Here is a 16,284-nt window from a genome sequence, read left to right as displayed (position 1 = left end):
ATAAGTACCGTTAATCGCGAACTCAGAAGTCAGAAGTAGTAGATAAGAAAACGCATCGATATTGTTATTATTTTATGCAGTCATGTGTGACGGACGACGGTAAACGAAAGCCGAGCTAGTGGCAAGGACGACGTGCAAACATCTTTTATCTATGCGTGAAAAGAATACATCGATATAAAGACATTATTATTGTGATACTCCACGACCACAATGAAAACGAAAAAGTGTCGCCGCCACGGTTGATAACAGGAGTTACAACAAAAACGGCGGCAACAACAACGACAACAATCACAATGACACTACGATATTATTATTATTAAAATCGTCATCGATCGACCGAATTTAATATTATTGTCGTGGATTTTGTTGCGGACAACAAACCAAATTAAAAAATTAAAATTCATTAATTTATCAAATAAGTATACGTTAGAAGTTAGCTGCTGTTGTTGTTGTTGATAACGGCGGCAGAGAGTGCGCGTGCGTGGCCCGGCCTGTTGATTGCGGCAGCGCTCGATAACACGAGTCACACGCATTGTTAATAATTGTTATTCATTGTTAGGTGTGTTCAAATACTGTAAACCATTTACAGTATTTGGTGTGTTTTAGTTTCGTCGACGGCCGCCGCATCGAGTCGAACCGAACTGACGACGATCTGCGCGCTCACACGCTGCATGCTGTCCGCGCTCCCTCCCCTCTTCTCAGTCGCAGCGCTCACAGCTTCATCCGCCGCCGTCGCCGACTCTCGTTCGGTATCGATTTTCCATCCGATACTCCGCGTCGGCAAATCGCAATAGATTTCGGCGCGACCGCACACTGCACAGTCCACAGAGGCACAGAGTATCGCCGGACGCCAGAGCCGTATAGTAGTCGTCACTAGACGCTCGTCACGCACTTTGCCGTCAAGTCTAACCGCAACCACGTTTCACCGCCACATGGAAGACCATATCGGTGGTTCGTCGTCGTCCAGCGACGACGACTCGGCGCCTCCCGTCATTATGCCGCCGCCGCCTAGCCGGTACATCATCAACGAGGACGAGATAATCGATCTGGACGGGATTGCGGAACATCACCAACGCCGCCGACGCAACAATCGCCATCGCCGTCAGATGCGTCACACCGGTCACGCGGCCCTCATCGAAGCGGAACACGGTGTAGGCGGCATCATCGACTTGGTGAACCGTGAAGCGATGGCCATCTCTATCGACCATGCGGCCGAAGAGGACGCGGCCGCCGCTTCCGGCAACTGCGACCTGAACAAGGTGCGCAGCTACAAAGACATGTTAAAGTACACTACCAACCTGTCTGACGGGATGCCGATGACCATTAACCAAGACAGAGACGCTTTTACATTCACCGAGGAAGTGAGTTTAATACTGAGTGTGCATATTGACTTTTCTAGCATTACGACCACAACGGTTGCTGTTGAACTTTGCACGGCTGGGTATTAGAAAACATGAATATGTTTTCGTTCTCATTTTATTCGGCATTTAAATTAAAAAGATTGACTGACGCACAATTGTTTTGATAGCAGTTACGTGTAAAGCTGTGTGATTTGGGCGTCAATTCTATCGTGTAGGTCCATAGAGACAAGAAAAAAAATACAGTTATAAAAATCATGTTTTTTTTAAATATTTGATTACTAGTGATTGGCTTGACATGTTAGTAAGTCACAACTGGACGTTGATCACACATCTGCTGTGAGAAACGATACTGTTCTTTTTTCACTTCTAAATATTAAATGTCATTGTTATGGCAGTCATTCTCTTGTTATGACTGCTATTTTTAGGAATTTGTTAACCAACTTGGAACTGAGTTTGTTATTTCTTAGGTACCTACACAATTATTTTTTATTATTAGTTGTTAATAGCTGCAGAAATTTATATCTAACTAACAGATTGAAAAAAATTGACATGAAGAACCTAGGTACTTAATATTTTTTTGATTATGAAGTTTTCTTTGGTTATCTGACTCGAATATTTTCTAAGTTCAGATTATTATTTTATGAGAATTTTTCTAAGTCCAATTTAATAAATTAAAGAACAGACTGGCGTGAAGGTGCTCTGGCTAGTCTGGTTAAGTCGCGTCTGAATACAGGCTGTTTCGGGGTCTGTTATATAGTGCTACCCTCTACTCCCAATAGTCTACTTGTTCTTGTCGATGCTCTCACGGATGTGGTATAATCATCTAAACTGACGGAAATGCCACTCGCCCACATACTATGAAAATGCGCATCCCGTGCCGCTGTAAACTTCGATAATTATATTATTATTATTAAATATATTTTATGATATTATATTCGTTTGTTGGTTCTCGGAACCCCTGCATCGATGCATAACTCTACGTCCTATTGATAATCTTTTTATAGTCGTATGCCCACCTGATGATGTATTTCCCTAATGTTAATGATTTCCGTGAAATGCTTTCTTTACTATAATTACCAAGTTGGTCGCATCCTACCCAAGCTTGGTTTGGCTGGTACCTAGTTGACCGTGAACTAGACAATGCGGGACGCTAGTCCATAGCATACCTAATGTTTCTGTTGGTATAACTTGTTTTCAATTCGGTATTTATGCAACCTGAGTAACTACCTATTTATAAGTTAGATATATTATGATTTTTAATGTGGCTTATGCTACTGCTATTAATATCTTACTCTTTAATTTATTATGTTTCTAGAGAAAGAAATTTTTGTCTAATGTTTTGTCAACCATGACAGTCAATGTGCACGAGGAAATGAACAATTCTATTAACATTTTATTTGACAGTAACAAACAAGTGGATGAACATGAATTTGCGTTTGATGTTATTGCGGAATATGTTGACAATATTGATTATGCTAATGGTTAAAAAAGTTTTATTTTTGTTTTTTACACATTGTTTTGATTTTGAGTATATGAATGTAACTAATAATTATTTTTAGATTTTGAAAAGCTTGGCGGTTTTCATATATTTTTACCGTGTATTCGTTCAGAGCATCCATCTGTGCGCATAAAGACAGCAGAATTGATAAGTACACTGGTTCAACATAATCCATACTGTCAAGAAAAGTTTATGGAAAATCCTAATTACTTGAAAGCATTGATTTCTATGGTAGAAAATGATCTTAACGATGAAGTGCGGGTAAAAGCACTAGCTGCAATTTCCAGTGAGTCACAAATATGTTGTAACCTATTTACTCATGGTATTTTGACAAATTTTAATTGTTTAATATTGAAAAATTAAAGGTTTGGTTCGTCATAACATAACCGTGTTTTGGCAATTCATTGAACTCGGAGGTAAAGATTTGATTATCAATTCATTGAAAACACCCATTGATAAATTGAAGATTAAAGCAGTATTCATAATTTGCTCAACTTGCCATATGGGTAATGATATAGCGGGTAAGTTAATATTCTTATTTCATTGCTATGAACAAGTAATTTTTTAATATAAATAACATTTACAGAAATGTATATTGATAATGGTGTTGTTGAAATCATAAGTTCGATAATCATGGGCATGGAAAAAAATTTCGAACCTTTTCATCATGAGTTGTTTTTATCTACGTTGAATCAACTGCTTCGTATGTCACCAGCCAGAGTCAAAGAAATATGCTCTTCGATGGAGGATCTCAAGCCAGCATTGACATCATTGCAAGATTCTTATTCAGATGAATCAAGATATCAGGCAAGATATTATGTTAATGGGTTTTAGACCCATAATAAATAATAATCAATATTTGATTTTCAAATTATATTTACTATTTAGGTACAAATTTACCATCCCATACTGTAGCATACTTTAATAACAATAATAATAAATAATAATGCATAATATTGCATATTTATCAAATAGATTAATATGATATAGGTAGTAATGTACAATTATCAAGAACATATTTAATAATATTTTTGTTATAATAGTTTAAAATCACGTAAATAAGTTATTATTAATTAAAGTTAAAACCAACTGAGTTATGATAATATCCCGGTACTTAAAGCACTAAATTATGTGTTTATATATAGCTCTGTAAACCTAAAAATATGCACTAATAATAAAAAAGCTCTTAAAATTCTTTTTGATAAAAATATATTTAAAAAAAATTATTGTTCACTCAATAAGTTAGATTTTTGTTCAATTGCTTAAGTATGCATATCCGACATCTGTCATTAAACCAATTAGGATAATACATTGTATTTGATCGTTTTGAATTGTTTTTGTTGAGTATTTATAAATTACTTATAAATCTTTGCGACTGATAGTTACACAAACGCTATGATCAATACAAACAAATGTTTATAGTTAATCATTCAACATTTTGTACAGTTATATTATCCATAAATTGTTAAATATGTGTCAGTACAGCAAAAAAATTTAAAATATGCAAAAAAAAAAGTACTAAATCTACCTATTTAAGATGTTTTTACTATGAATAGCCAATATTTTCAATCATTTCAATGATTTATGATTTTTATGATTTAAAATCATTTACTGGTAACTATAGGTATATAATATAATAATATATATATTTACAAAACAAAAAAATAATAATTATAATAAAGGATAACTATTAACTTAAAAAATTACCATTCATTTGTCCAGGTTTTATTTTGAAGATAATTCTTTTAAATTGTATTTATATTTTGATTATATAGTGAATTATTAGATTCTTATAAATTTAAATATGATTCTAATTTCCTATAAAATAAACCTTAAAATATTATCTTAATTATGATTTTTTCTTTAAATAATTTAAAAATCCATGTATATCAGTTACGATAGAAACATTATGTGAACTATACAGAATATAACAGAAAGACCTAAAAAAATAAAAAATTATGCTAGTTAATCGTATGACAAAAATTGTCAATAATATATGATAAGTAAATAATTTAAGATATATTATACTCCTGTCAGCAATTTCTCAAAAATCATATTTAAAAAAAATGTATTTCGCTCCAATTTATTTTAATCAAAAAAATATTGAATTAAAAAAAAAATAATAAGCTGCTTGACTTAGATAAATTTTTTTACCAACAAAATCGTTCTTATGATCAGATTCACAAATAGGTTATCTTGAATTTATCCAAAAATTTTCGTCCACATTTTTGCTCTTAACATATTATAGACTGCTAAGTGACTGCTGGATTATCTGTATTTATCTATTTTTATATGCATGTGACCGCCAGTGTCTATACTTGATCATTAATAACACGCCACTTAATCGCCTGCAGCTATAAATTAATATGGTTTTTTATTACAATAATGAACTTATAAAGTGTTGAAGTGGTGTGCAGGAATTATTAAAACTTTTTTTTAATTTTTATATTTTTAAATGTTTTCAAATATAAGAGTAAATACAAATTTGTAATGAAATTGAAAAATACACCTGGCTTACCGATAATACATAAAAAATGACTGTCAGCAGTCAGCGTGTTAAAACTGCAGTTACTCAATAATGATAATATTTAAAAACATAGAAATCTGCACTTTTGTTATGTATATTAAATTTAAATGCATTATCATAGAAAATACTTAAATTACTAACTAATATTGAAACTAATGTTTTATTGAATAATTAAATAGTTTTTTTTTGAATTTATAACATTGTTTTCTTATGGTGTTTATGGCGAATACTTACGTATATATTATATACTTCGTATATTTTTTTTCTCTAAAACAGTTATAATTTAGTGTGCCTTTGTTGTTTATATATAATATCATACCAAATGACTTCTATGTAAACCTAAACACTTCAATATATTGAAATATAGAATAGATATTAAATTCATTAATTAAACTGCCTACTACGTGGACTGCTAAAAAATGCAGTTTAAACATTTAATAATGATACTACATAGGTTATTTCAATATTAAAAAATGATTAGTCTTGTTATGGAATGAAACACATATTTGAAAAAAAGCTCGAGAGTAAAATTTAAAATTAATAAATAATTTAATGGAATATTGTAAAGTTTTGTTGTGTATATGCACCGGAAGTTGGTAAACTTTATAAACTTATGTATTACCTTATAAAATTAGTTTTTCTTATAAGATTGTCAAATACTTATTTAAAAATTTGTAAGTTGTTAATCTTAAAAAAATTTACTAAGATACAAGATGCAATAGTGCTTGCTTTAAACCATTAATAGTATTAACCTAAAACTCCATAATTCCTAATTACATAAAAATTTTAAATTATTAACACTGAAACATTAACTGTAATATGTATAACATTCATTCATCGTACATGTTATTAAGTATTGATAAAAAGTAAATTATTTGAAGAAAAATATTATGCAAATTGAATTAATATTCTTTACATAATTTTGTTAGTTATGTAATTATTTTCTTTTTAATAAAAAATCCACAAAATAATACATTTTAAATTATGTATGCTACTCGGGTTAGAAGTTCACTAATCTAAACTTGAATGTATATATTAAATTGAATTGATTTGTTTTTAGTTCAAACTTCAATGTTTAATATATTTAATTTGTAATGATGTATTTTAATTATTTTACAGGATGAAAAGGATCAAATTTTGTGGTTAATGGAAACTCTAACATTGTGAAGAGATTTAGCGGCACATTGCATATTACTTACTTTATTTAAATTTATAATGTTTTCATATCTGTAATTGCTTTCAAAAGAAATTAAATCTATGGTTCATCACGCTATTAGAATTACTTTGTTTAATTTTTTTTTAGAATAATATGTAATAATATAATATTATTCTGCTATTTAAGTTAAATACTGCATTCCTAATATTGAGATGAATGTAATGGGTGTATATTGATAAAATGTTTATTATTTGTGTGAAATTGTTGTATTTGTTACGGGTATTGAAAAAAGTAACAATCTAAAACAAGGAATTGAGCTTAAATTGAACTTTATCCCACAAAAAGATGTTTTGTTACAAAAATTTAAATGTTTTATCAACCTAAGAACATAATGAAAATATGTTCATATATTCTACATTATTACTGAAGAGTTCACATTGCCTGTGATTAGTCTGGCATTATATTCATTAGGAATCCAACACTTTTTTTTAAATGTCCTGTCAACATAGAACATTTTCTTACAAATTCTTGGCGTTAAACAAAGTGCTCTAAGATTTTACATTGATGATAGTTATACTTGAATTGTCTGTTGAACAATGATTGTTATGAATTTCAAAATGTCTCCACATGAATATTTAATGTGTATGCTTGGTGATTTTTTTTTTAATTTTAGGATAAAATTTCCTGTATTTAATAAATGTTGTTAATCTGTTTTTTTTAACTTTCAATAAGCTTTAAATAATAAAAATATACACAACTAAAAGTTCTGTTTCCGACTAAAATAATTCACTCGAACACACCAGTTTATTAACAAAATATCAAAAAATATATAAATTAGAATTATATTAAAGATCAATTTCTGTTAAAATGGTTCAATGTTGAAATTTAAATATATCTTTTCGTAAATAAATTTAGTTTGAATAATTATCTAAGGACTTTTATTTATAAATACAAATTTTAACATTATACTTGTATTAAAAAAAAAAACACTTTCTAGTATTTAAGTCATAAGGAATAAGGAAATATTGTTGTCTGAGTTTGGATAGCATGGCAATTTTTAAATTAAAAAGTATACAGAATAATAGAAAAAAAATCCTTAAAATAATTTTATTAGTTTGTTGTTTGTTTTATTTCTATTCACATCTAAAATATTGTAGAAATAAAGGAGAATAATTAAACGTTGAAATTCAGTGTATAATTTAAAAGAATTTATTTTAAATAAAAAAATAATAATTTACGTAAGTAGAAGCACTTTGCTTGAAAACTGTTTATTAATAAACAAAAAAATTGTTTTGCACATAATGGTTAAAAATAATCTACCTATACAGTTTTGTAGTAATCTTTATATTTAAAAATATGGATTTTTAACCATAACTCAAATTTGTAATATTATATTATACACATGGTGATTTTAATTATATATTAATAATATTTTAATATTCAAATATTTCTAATTTACTACATATTTGATATTTTGAATGGCAGAAGCTCTCTGTGCCTAATTTGTACTTAATGTACAATAAATATAACATCCAAACTCTAATTATTAATGTTATTGTAACAATTGTAATTTATTGATATTATTATAGTCCTTGACAAATTCCATTTTTAAGTTTTAACAGTAATTGTTAAGAAATTATTTTTATTTTTGTTTATAGATCACTTTCCAGTTTCCACTGCCGTGTACTATTACGGTAAATTTAATTTTAAAAATGTATTTTGATATTGTTTTTATGAATTTAATATTGTTATTATTGACCACCAGTTTGTAAACTAAAGCACTGTTTATATTATAATTACACATTTAAATTTGGTGTACAATAGTATGAGATTTTATTAAACTTAGTAATTATAATCAAAAATCATGAAAATTAGCTATTCTGACTTGTCTGAATAAAATTTTATACTTTAACATGGGTGTTTGTTAAAATATATTGATATTGCAGGTTGGCATATTTGAATACATTTTTTTTTATGTCCATTCCTAATTAATAATTTACAAATATAATTAGAAATCTTGTTTATGAAACTAAATCACCTAATAATGCATATTACACATTACACAGTAATCCAATACATTCTAAAACAAAACAAAATATTTACCCAATAACATAATTAATTGATTACTGAGTCACTCCTAATTTGTAATTTACTTGTATTAAAAAAAAAAAAATGTTCATTGTTAAATGGATGCTTACTTTTTCATAATAAATGTGTGAACATTTTTTTTTAAATTTAATGTACCAGGAAGTAATCATCTAAAATACAATTCCATGCTTAAATTTTAAAATACTATTTTCTATTCAATGCATTTTTATTTTATTTTAATTTTACATAATATGTACATTGTAAATTGAATAACATCAAAAAAATGAATTACCTAATGTTATAAAATATGCTGTACTTTAAAAAATATACTAACATTTGATGTGTAAACTAAATCATAATTTATGTTTTTTAATTGAATTAAGACTAAACAATATAATACTAATTTCAATTTAATATTTTAAAAAATAACTTTATTTTCATATTTTTTTTAAAAAGAATTATTAAAATATTTAATTATATTATTATACATTTTATCATTAAATAATATTTATATATAGGTATATAGGTTAGGTTTTATACTAAGGTTGTATGTATCCATTTCAATACCTCCCGATATATTTATTTTTTGTATAACTGATTATTGACCGAACAATATTATATATTAATTTTTTAAATTTTATTTGACTACAAGATTATTACATATTTATCAACATGTTTAATAAAATAAATTACACTTAAAGTACTTGAAATTTTTTTAGTTTTATCTTTAGACTGTATAATCATAAATAAACAGCTGAGTTGTGGTGTAAAATATCAGAAACATACATATTTCTAAAATTTAAAATTTAAATTAAATTTTTAACAGGTTGACTGCCACGAGACCCTTATGTGGGTCACATGATGTTTGTCAAAATGTTTTTGAGATAATTAATGACTTTGTTAATTCTGTTTTTGTCATAACTTGTTAAATAATTTTTTGATAATTTTTTGTAAAATAGGTATTATACATATAGTTTATGGTGTTCTAATATAGAATTTAACCATTTTTTGGTGTGACCCACAGGTGTGTCACACAAACTTTTTGGCAAGACTTTAATGATCCCTCAATGAAAAAAGTAGATAATATAATAAAATAAAACCAAAACACATTTTACAAATTCACTTTATTTGTATAGTAATTGATAACTTGTTTCATAATATAAGTAACATAGTGTAATAACAATATAAAAATCAATTTAAAATTTAAACAAATAATATTAACTCTTTGTTAACCCTTAAATGCATGATTTTTTTAAATTAAAAAAAAAAAAAATGTTTTTAAACTAAATTTGAGGTGTGGAATCTGGAAAAAATAATTAAAAAAATGTACAACAATTTTTTTTCATAAAAAAATCATAATTTTAATATGTTGCATAATTACAACAATATGCATTAAAAGAAAATCAATTTGAAATCTGCAACATAACAAAAACTTAGAACTGAATATAAATAAAGAATATGATTGAACTGAAACTATTTCTTTATTAGGTACTTGTTAACAAAATAAAAACTTAACACTTATCACATAACTTTTTGATATTTGTCATTATACATATGCATATAATTTTTTTTAATTATTGATTTATGTACAATGGAATTTTTTAAAACAATTTTGTCTTATTATAACACAAAAAAACTTGACACTTTTCACATTGTGTATTTGTGAACCCTTTACAACCTGGAAATTTACATCTCCCTCGTTTGTCTACCAACTCGTTTGCCAATGCGATATCATATCTGTCCTTATGTCTTTTGTTGGTCGAAATGATTGTGGACGAGTACTTTTAATTTTTACTTCCAGTGAGCTTGATCGCCTTCCTTTTGTTGGTCTAATTTCTCCAAATTTAGAAAATGTATAGGCCAAGTCTTTTCTCCATCCAGCAAGTGTGTATTGAGAAACCTGACCTTTAACTTCACATACTCTTTTATACAATATCCACGAATTGACAACGGTCATATCCAATAAATGATAAAAAAGTCGTATGTACCATTTACGTGATTTAATTTTTATTTTGTATCTACCAATGTGGCTGTCGAGGAGGTCTACACCTCCCATGTGACGGTTATATTCTTTTATCGAATGTGGGCAATCAACTTCAACTTGTTTTTTTAGTTTTTTATCAAACCGTTTTTTTGTTACTTTTGGAAGTTCTCCACAATACGTAGATAAAAGAGTCACTGTCTTGTTGTCTTTCCACAACACTACTGATATAGGTGCAGATTCATAGGAGGTTACCTGTTCAATTGATGAGCCTCTTGATAATTTTTTGATTTGTTTATCATTTGGTAGTTGACAATTTGGCAGTCTATTTCGCCGTACTGTTCCCAAAGCATATATTCCTTTTTGATAAAGATATTCCATAAGAGGAATACTAGAATAGTAGTTATCACAGTATATTTTATAATTTTTGTACTGTGGCACATCTCTTGTAAGTCTTATAACTACATTACCACTAGCACCCAAATCTGGTTCGTTTTGACGAAGAAACCTTGCCTCATTCTCTTGACCAGTGTAAATTTCAAATTTGTACGAAAAGCCTTCGTCATCACACAACACAAATAACTTATAACCCCATTTGTGGGGCTTTGCTGGAAGATATTGTTTGAGATAGCTTCGAGCCTTTATAGCACAAAGTTGCTCATCTACAGATAGATATTCCCTGCATTGAATACTTGAATATTTAGAGTTTAAATGGTCTACTAGTGGCCTAATTTTATGTAGACGATCAAAATTTGGGTCACCCCTATCAAGCATTGTATTATTATTATTAAAATGTAAAAAACGACGTATTGTTTCAAATCTGTTTAAGGACATTGCTTAGTATATTTGTGGGAAATCAAGTTCAGTACTCCAATAATCACGAATATTTGGTACGTGTATTACAGATGCATACAAAAGAATTCCTATGTATCTATTTAATTCTGTTTTAGTTATATTTACTGGTTTATTCACATCAACTTGAAGAATAAAGTTGTGTTTCATTTAATATAGTTTCAATTAATTTGTCATCAAAAAAATATGAAAAAAACTGTAATGAAGTGTCCAATTGTAATATAGAATCTGATAAAATAGTTTTTTCATGTAACAAACATTGGTCAGGGGTTATTAAATTTCCAACTTTCCATTTAATATTTTGTAAATTTTTAGACTTCGGGGGAGGCACATATGTGGTCTGAGGAACTGTTGGGTACTGTTTTATATTCTTCCTAGTGGGTATTACTCTAACAGATGGTGATAAAACTATATTTTCATCATTGTCTTGGGAAATTTCAATAGGCAAGCTCTCAATATCAATATCTAAATAAATTACATAAAATGTTTTTGTTTAGTAAATTATGAAAATTTAATTTAGATAAATTATTATGAAATAATATTTATAAGAATAATTTGTAAAATGAAATATACCTCCTATTTGATCATCTACATTATTCCCAATTACACTTTCAACAGGTAAATTATAAATGTCCATGTAAACATCTAGATAAGTACAAATATCCAAACACATTATGTTGAAATAATAATATAATAATAAAATGTAGATATAAAATCATGATATTTTATACCTTCTAATTCTTCATCTTCAGAGTCATTTTTCTCTTCTACAAAATCTTCTACATCACTAAAATCTAATTCATCATCACTCAAATGCCAATCAACAGCCAATAAATTACTTATTGTATCATCATCTAATTTCTCCATGTTACTGCACACTGTTGCAATTTTGCAACACGTTTTAAGTCCAGTGTAGCGTATACGTATACAACGTAAAGAGCAATATTTAATTTGAATTTGCTATATAATAAATAGACTTATGGTTTGAAAGTACGCTAAAAGTTATACTTAAACCCACAATGTTTTCAAAATAATATAAAATATTTCGAATAAAAATAAAATGTTCGAAATAAAAAACTAAAGAATTCAATACAAACAAGTACTTAATACAATAATACCTACTTTTAAAAGTATTTAAAATACCATTCAAAATACTTATCATGCTGAAAGTATTTAAAAAGTTATTCAATACTTAAAAAAGTATTTGAATACATTTACTCAAATACTTTACAGGACTGCCTATATTGTACATTTTTACCTATTCAATAAGTAGTTATTAATACAGAATTTTAACACTCACCGTCACCAATTTGATTGTGTGCTTCTTCACTGGCTGTACAATCTTTTTGATTATTTTAAGAATATCAAAAGGAATTCTCAAACATTTTTTCAAGTGATTTGACATACGCGTCACATTTTTTTAATAAGACGTTTGGCAAAAGATACACAAATAAGAATTTGTGTTTTCATTAAACTTAAAATACTCCCATATTTTTAGTTTGGGTTTGGTAACTTTAGGCATGTTGAAAAAATTAAATACAATGTTAAAATACGATGTAAACACAATATAACAACGTCAACAACACAATATAACAAGGTCAACAACACAAGAAAATAAATCTTTTAATTTGATAGTCATATCGTAACATTCGTAACGTTATATTAATCTCGATATTCATTAAATTATAGTATACATATCATTTTATAAGTGATACGTATTGGCAATGACAGTTTGGTTTTACCAGTTCTACTTCTATCGTGATACCAATAATAATGTTAATAATTGTTATGAGTTTATGACTTATGAGTGTATTTATAGACGTAAAATACGTACGTCAACCTCGCCGTTATTATCAGATATCAGTAATTCAATAACCACTATAGGGTACAACTGTCGATGGTATAATACTAAATATTATCTAGTGACTAGTACAGTATTTCCACGTTCCACTATAGTAATAATTACCCGGTAATAATTTGATAAAGAATATTCTCTTATCGCATCACTACGTGCAATTTATGTAAAAAAGTTTTTGGGTACCATCGGAATTTAGTAGCACACAGAAAGAAGTGCGGCAGTGGAATCTTTGTAGAAAATATCAATAAAATGCCCAGACAATAAATGTGGACAGTTATTCAGCGGATATGCATTGCTACCAAAACATGTTGAAGAGTACCACAAAATCGTTTTAACAAAAGAACATGTTTATTTTAAATCTCTAAATGGTAGGTAAAATAGGTAGTAATAATATCTTATTTTAGGGGGTAGAGTGGCCGAGCGGACTAAGGCGTCTGTTGCCATGCACGCAGTCACCGGTTCGAACCTCGGTCATGGGCGGCATCGCTCTTTGGGCATTTCGCGGTGTCTGGAGGGAAAGTTGCCCCCCAACCGGGCATGGCATAAACCTACGGGTGCCCATTCAAAAATTCTGCCAAAATACCCACGCGTTTAAAACCTACAGTACCTTCCCCTACAGTTCCCCCAGGCTAATGACCTCGGTTGTCGAAGCCTTAACCCTAAAAAAAAAAAAAAATATCTTATTTATCGAATAGATCTTTTAGAGTCATGATTATATCACCTTTTATTTTTATTATTCATTAATGATGTTGGTCTTATATTTAAATATTGCATGTATCTATTAATTTCAGAACATTTAAAAATGTATATACCACTAAGGGATATGAATGAATCAATTCTTTATTTAAAATCATTAGAAGATATATTAAACAATAAATCTTTTAAATAAAAGTTCTCTCTTTTATTATAATATTGATAATGGTTAATGGAGATTTTATATTATACCTAGTACCTACTAATAATGTATACTGTTTAGTGTGAAAACCATTATTTAATTAAGCTGCTGTTTAATTGTCTAGGTAGGTAGTGTAAATATAGTCTCTAAGATACATTGACAGGTGGCCGTAACACGTTTGGGCACAAATCGATATTTTTACCTGAGATTCGAGAAAACGATTGGGAACACACGTTTAGGTACACTTTTTTTCAGACCTCAAAAAGCAATACAACATTTGGGTAACATAATATTTTTAAAATAATACTACGTTTGGGTACCAACAATTAGGTTCACATTTTATTTTTTAGAGCCTATTAGCGTTACCAGAAGACACCACGAGGAGGTTGGCTCTTAATAGTCTCCCAAAAATGTTTAATATTTATTTTTTACTATTAATATTTTAATTATTTTATTAAAATTAAATATTTAGTTATTCATTCTATTAAAATCTTATGTTATTTATCTACTACTTATCTATAGGTATTTATTTTTTTTCCCCAACAAAAAGTGGACCGATGTCATATAGATAATTTTTATATCGTTGTCAACTTTGAATTTATTGTATTTTTTAAAAATATACTCAACATTATCTGAATCCTCTTTTCTTGTACAATTTTTTATGTTTTTCTTAATACTGCATAACTTTAAATAAGTTTCTTCTTGAATTTCCATCAATGTATTGATTATATTAAAACAATTTGGATGGCTTGTATAAAACTAACTATTAAAATCTCGATGAAATGCTCCGGGCCCATTTGTTTTCCTAGGATCAGATATGGCGGAAAACAACTATTTTCCTCAACGTAAGTCTCTAGAATATAATCAGTATAGTCGATAACTGCAAGTACATGTATTACGTATAAATTCGTAGTCGCATATATTACGAAAATAATCGAAATAATGTAAGTAATTTATATTAATTGGTTTGGAGATAAAGTATATTAGTATACCACTATTGTAGATCACGTGTTTATAAAGTGTACCCAAACGTGTCTTGTATAGTATGTATATCATGTACCCAAACGTTCTCTGATTTAACAGGTAAAATTATAAAATACCTTTTATTTTATGTGTCCAATTATTGGACATATTATTTGGTATCGAATTTATTACTTGTAACTTCTGGTCTTTATAAGCCTTAAGTATATCAATAATATCATGACCAGTCGTACTATTAGCGTGGGGGAGAACTTGTGCAACATGATGGGGTATTTTGGGGCACAACTTAGGCTTAATTATCGTACTTACTGAATTGATTCGAATAGTTTATTATTTTTTACGCTGGGGCACAAAAATCCTAATAACTGCAGTCTGCAGTGCTGACTAGGTATAACGCATTTACACACAAACACCTCCCAATACACCCCAACTTTGAGGAGTTGTATCTCGTCAACGGATAAACGAAAAATGAAAATTTAAACGTGATAATTCATAAGAAAAAAAGCCTTACTAAATTATGAAATTTTCAGTATGGATTGCCGTTTGAAAATCAAAAGTTGATGGTGGTTTACCTAATAAATATAAGGGTGAAAAATATTAAATAATTATATAATTATAGAACAGCGTAAATCTAAAATTTTGAAAAAAAAAAATTTGAAAAAAGTGCATACTTAAGATACGCGTTATTTTGGTTTTTCTATTGCCTACGATCGACACCAACGTTAGTGTGTAATACACGTGACACCACAACCTAGGACCGGTGATCAGCAGACATCATCATCATTGAGCTACCTCAGTCACCGCGTCACAACCTCACAACTATGGTAAATATTTGGTTCTTACCAAACATAATATAGAAAAATTTGTTTATCTATAGGTTTGTTTGTGTATCTAAAATAGGTATTTATATAATATTTATGATAGTAAAATTTAAAGTGATGCTGTATGCTTATATAATATATCTGAATATCTGACAACAGGCAACCGAAAGGTTAGGTTGTAATATTATTTGATCTTAATCGCAGACTTAGAATACTATTTAGGGAATAGGTAATAATATTCTTGATAAAATGTCAAAAATAAATTA

General features: G+C 28.6%; 1 protein-coding gene across 1 annotated transcript; it reads left to right on the top strand.

The window, feature by feature from the left end:
• Positions 1 to 574: 574 nt before the first annotated feature.
• On the top strand, positions 575 to 6,665 carry LOC107167177 (hsp70-binding protein 1). The gene is made up of 6 exons (XM_015516108.2): positions 575 to 1,361; positions 2,677 to 2,842; positions 2,921 to 3,145; positions 3,225 to 3,380; positions 3,446 to 3,666; positions 6,506 to 6,665. Exons 1-6 carry the CDS (start codon positions 933 to 935, stop codon positions 6,551 to 6,553), a joined length of 1,245 nt encoding a protein of 414 aa, XP_015371594.1. The 5' UTR covers positions 575 to 932; the 3' UTR covers positions 6,554 to 6,665.
• Positions 6,666 to 16,284: the final 9,619 nt, after the last annotated feature.

The sequence above is a fragment of the Diuraphis noxia genome, unplaced genomic scaffold (assembly GCF_037042655.1).
Source record: "Diuraphis noxia isolate RWA-SAM2 unplaced genomic scaffold, SU_Dnox_SAM2 contig0001, whole genome shotgun sequence".
In the NCBI taxonomy this organism is placed as follows: domain Eukaryota; kingdom Metazoa; phylum Arthropoda; class Insecta; order Hemiptera; family Aphididae; genus Diuraphis; species Diuraphis noxia.
The sequence above is the reverse complement of the archived record's forward strand: the minus strand, read 5'-3'. Positions and strand labels throughout refer to the sequence as shown.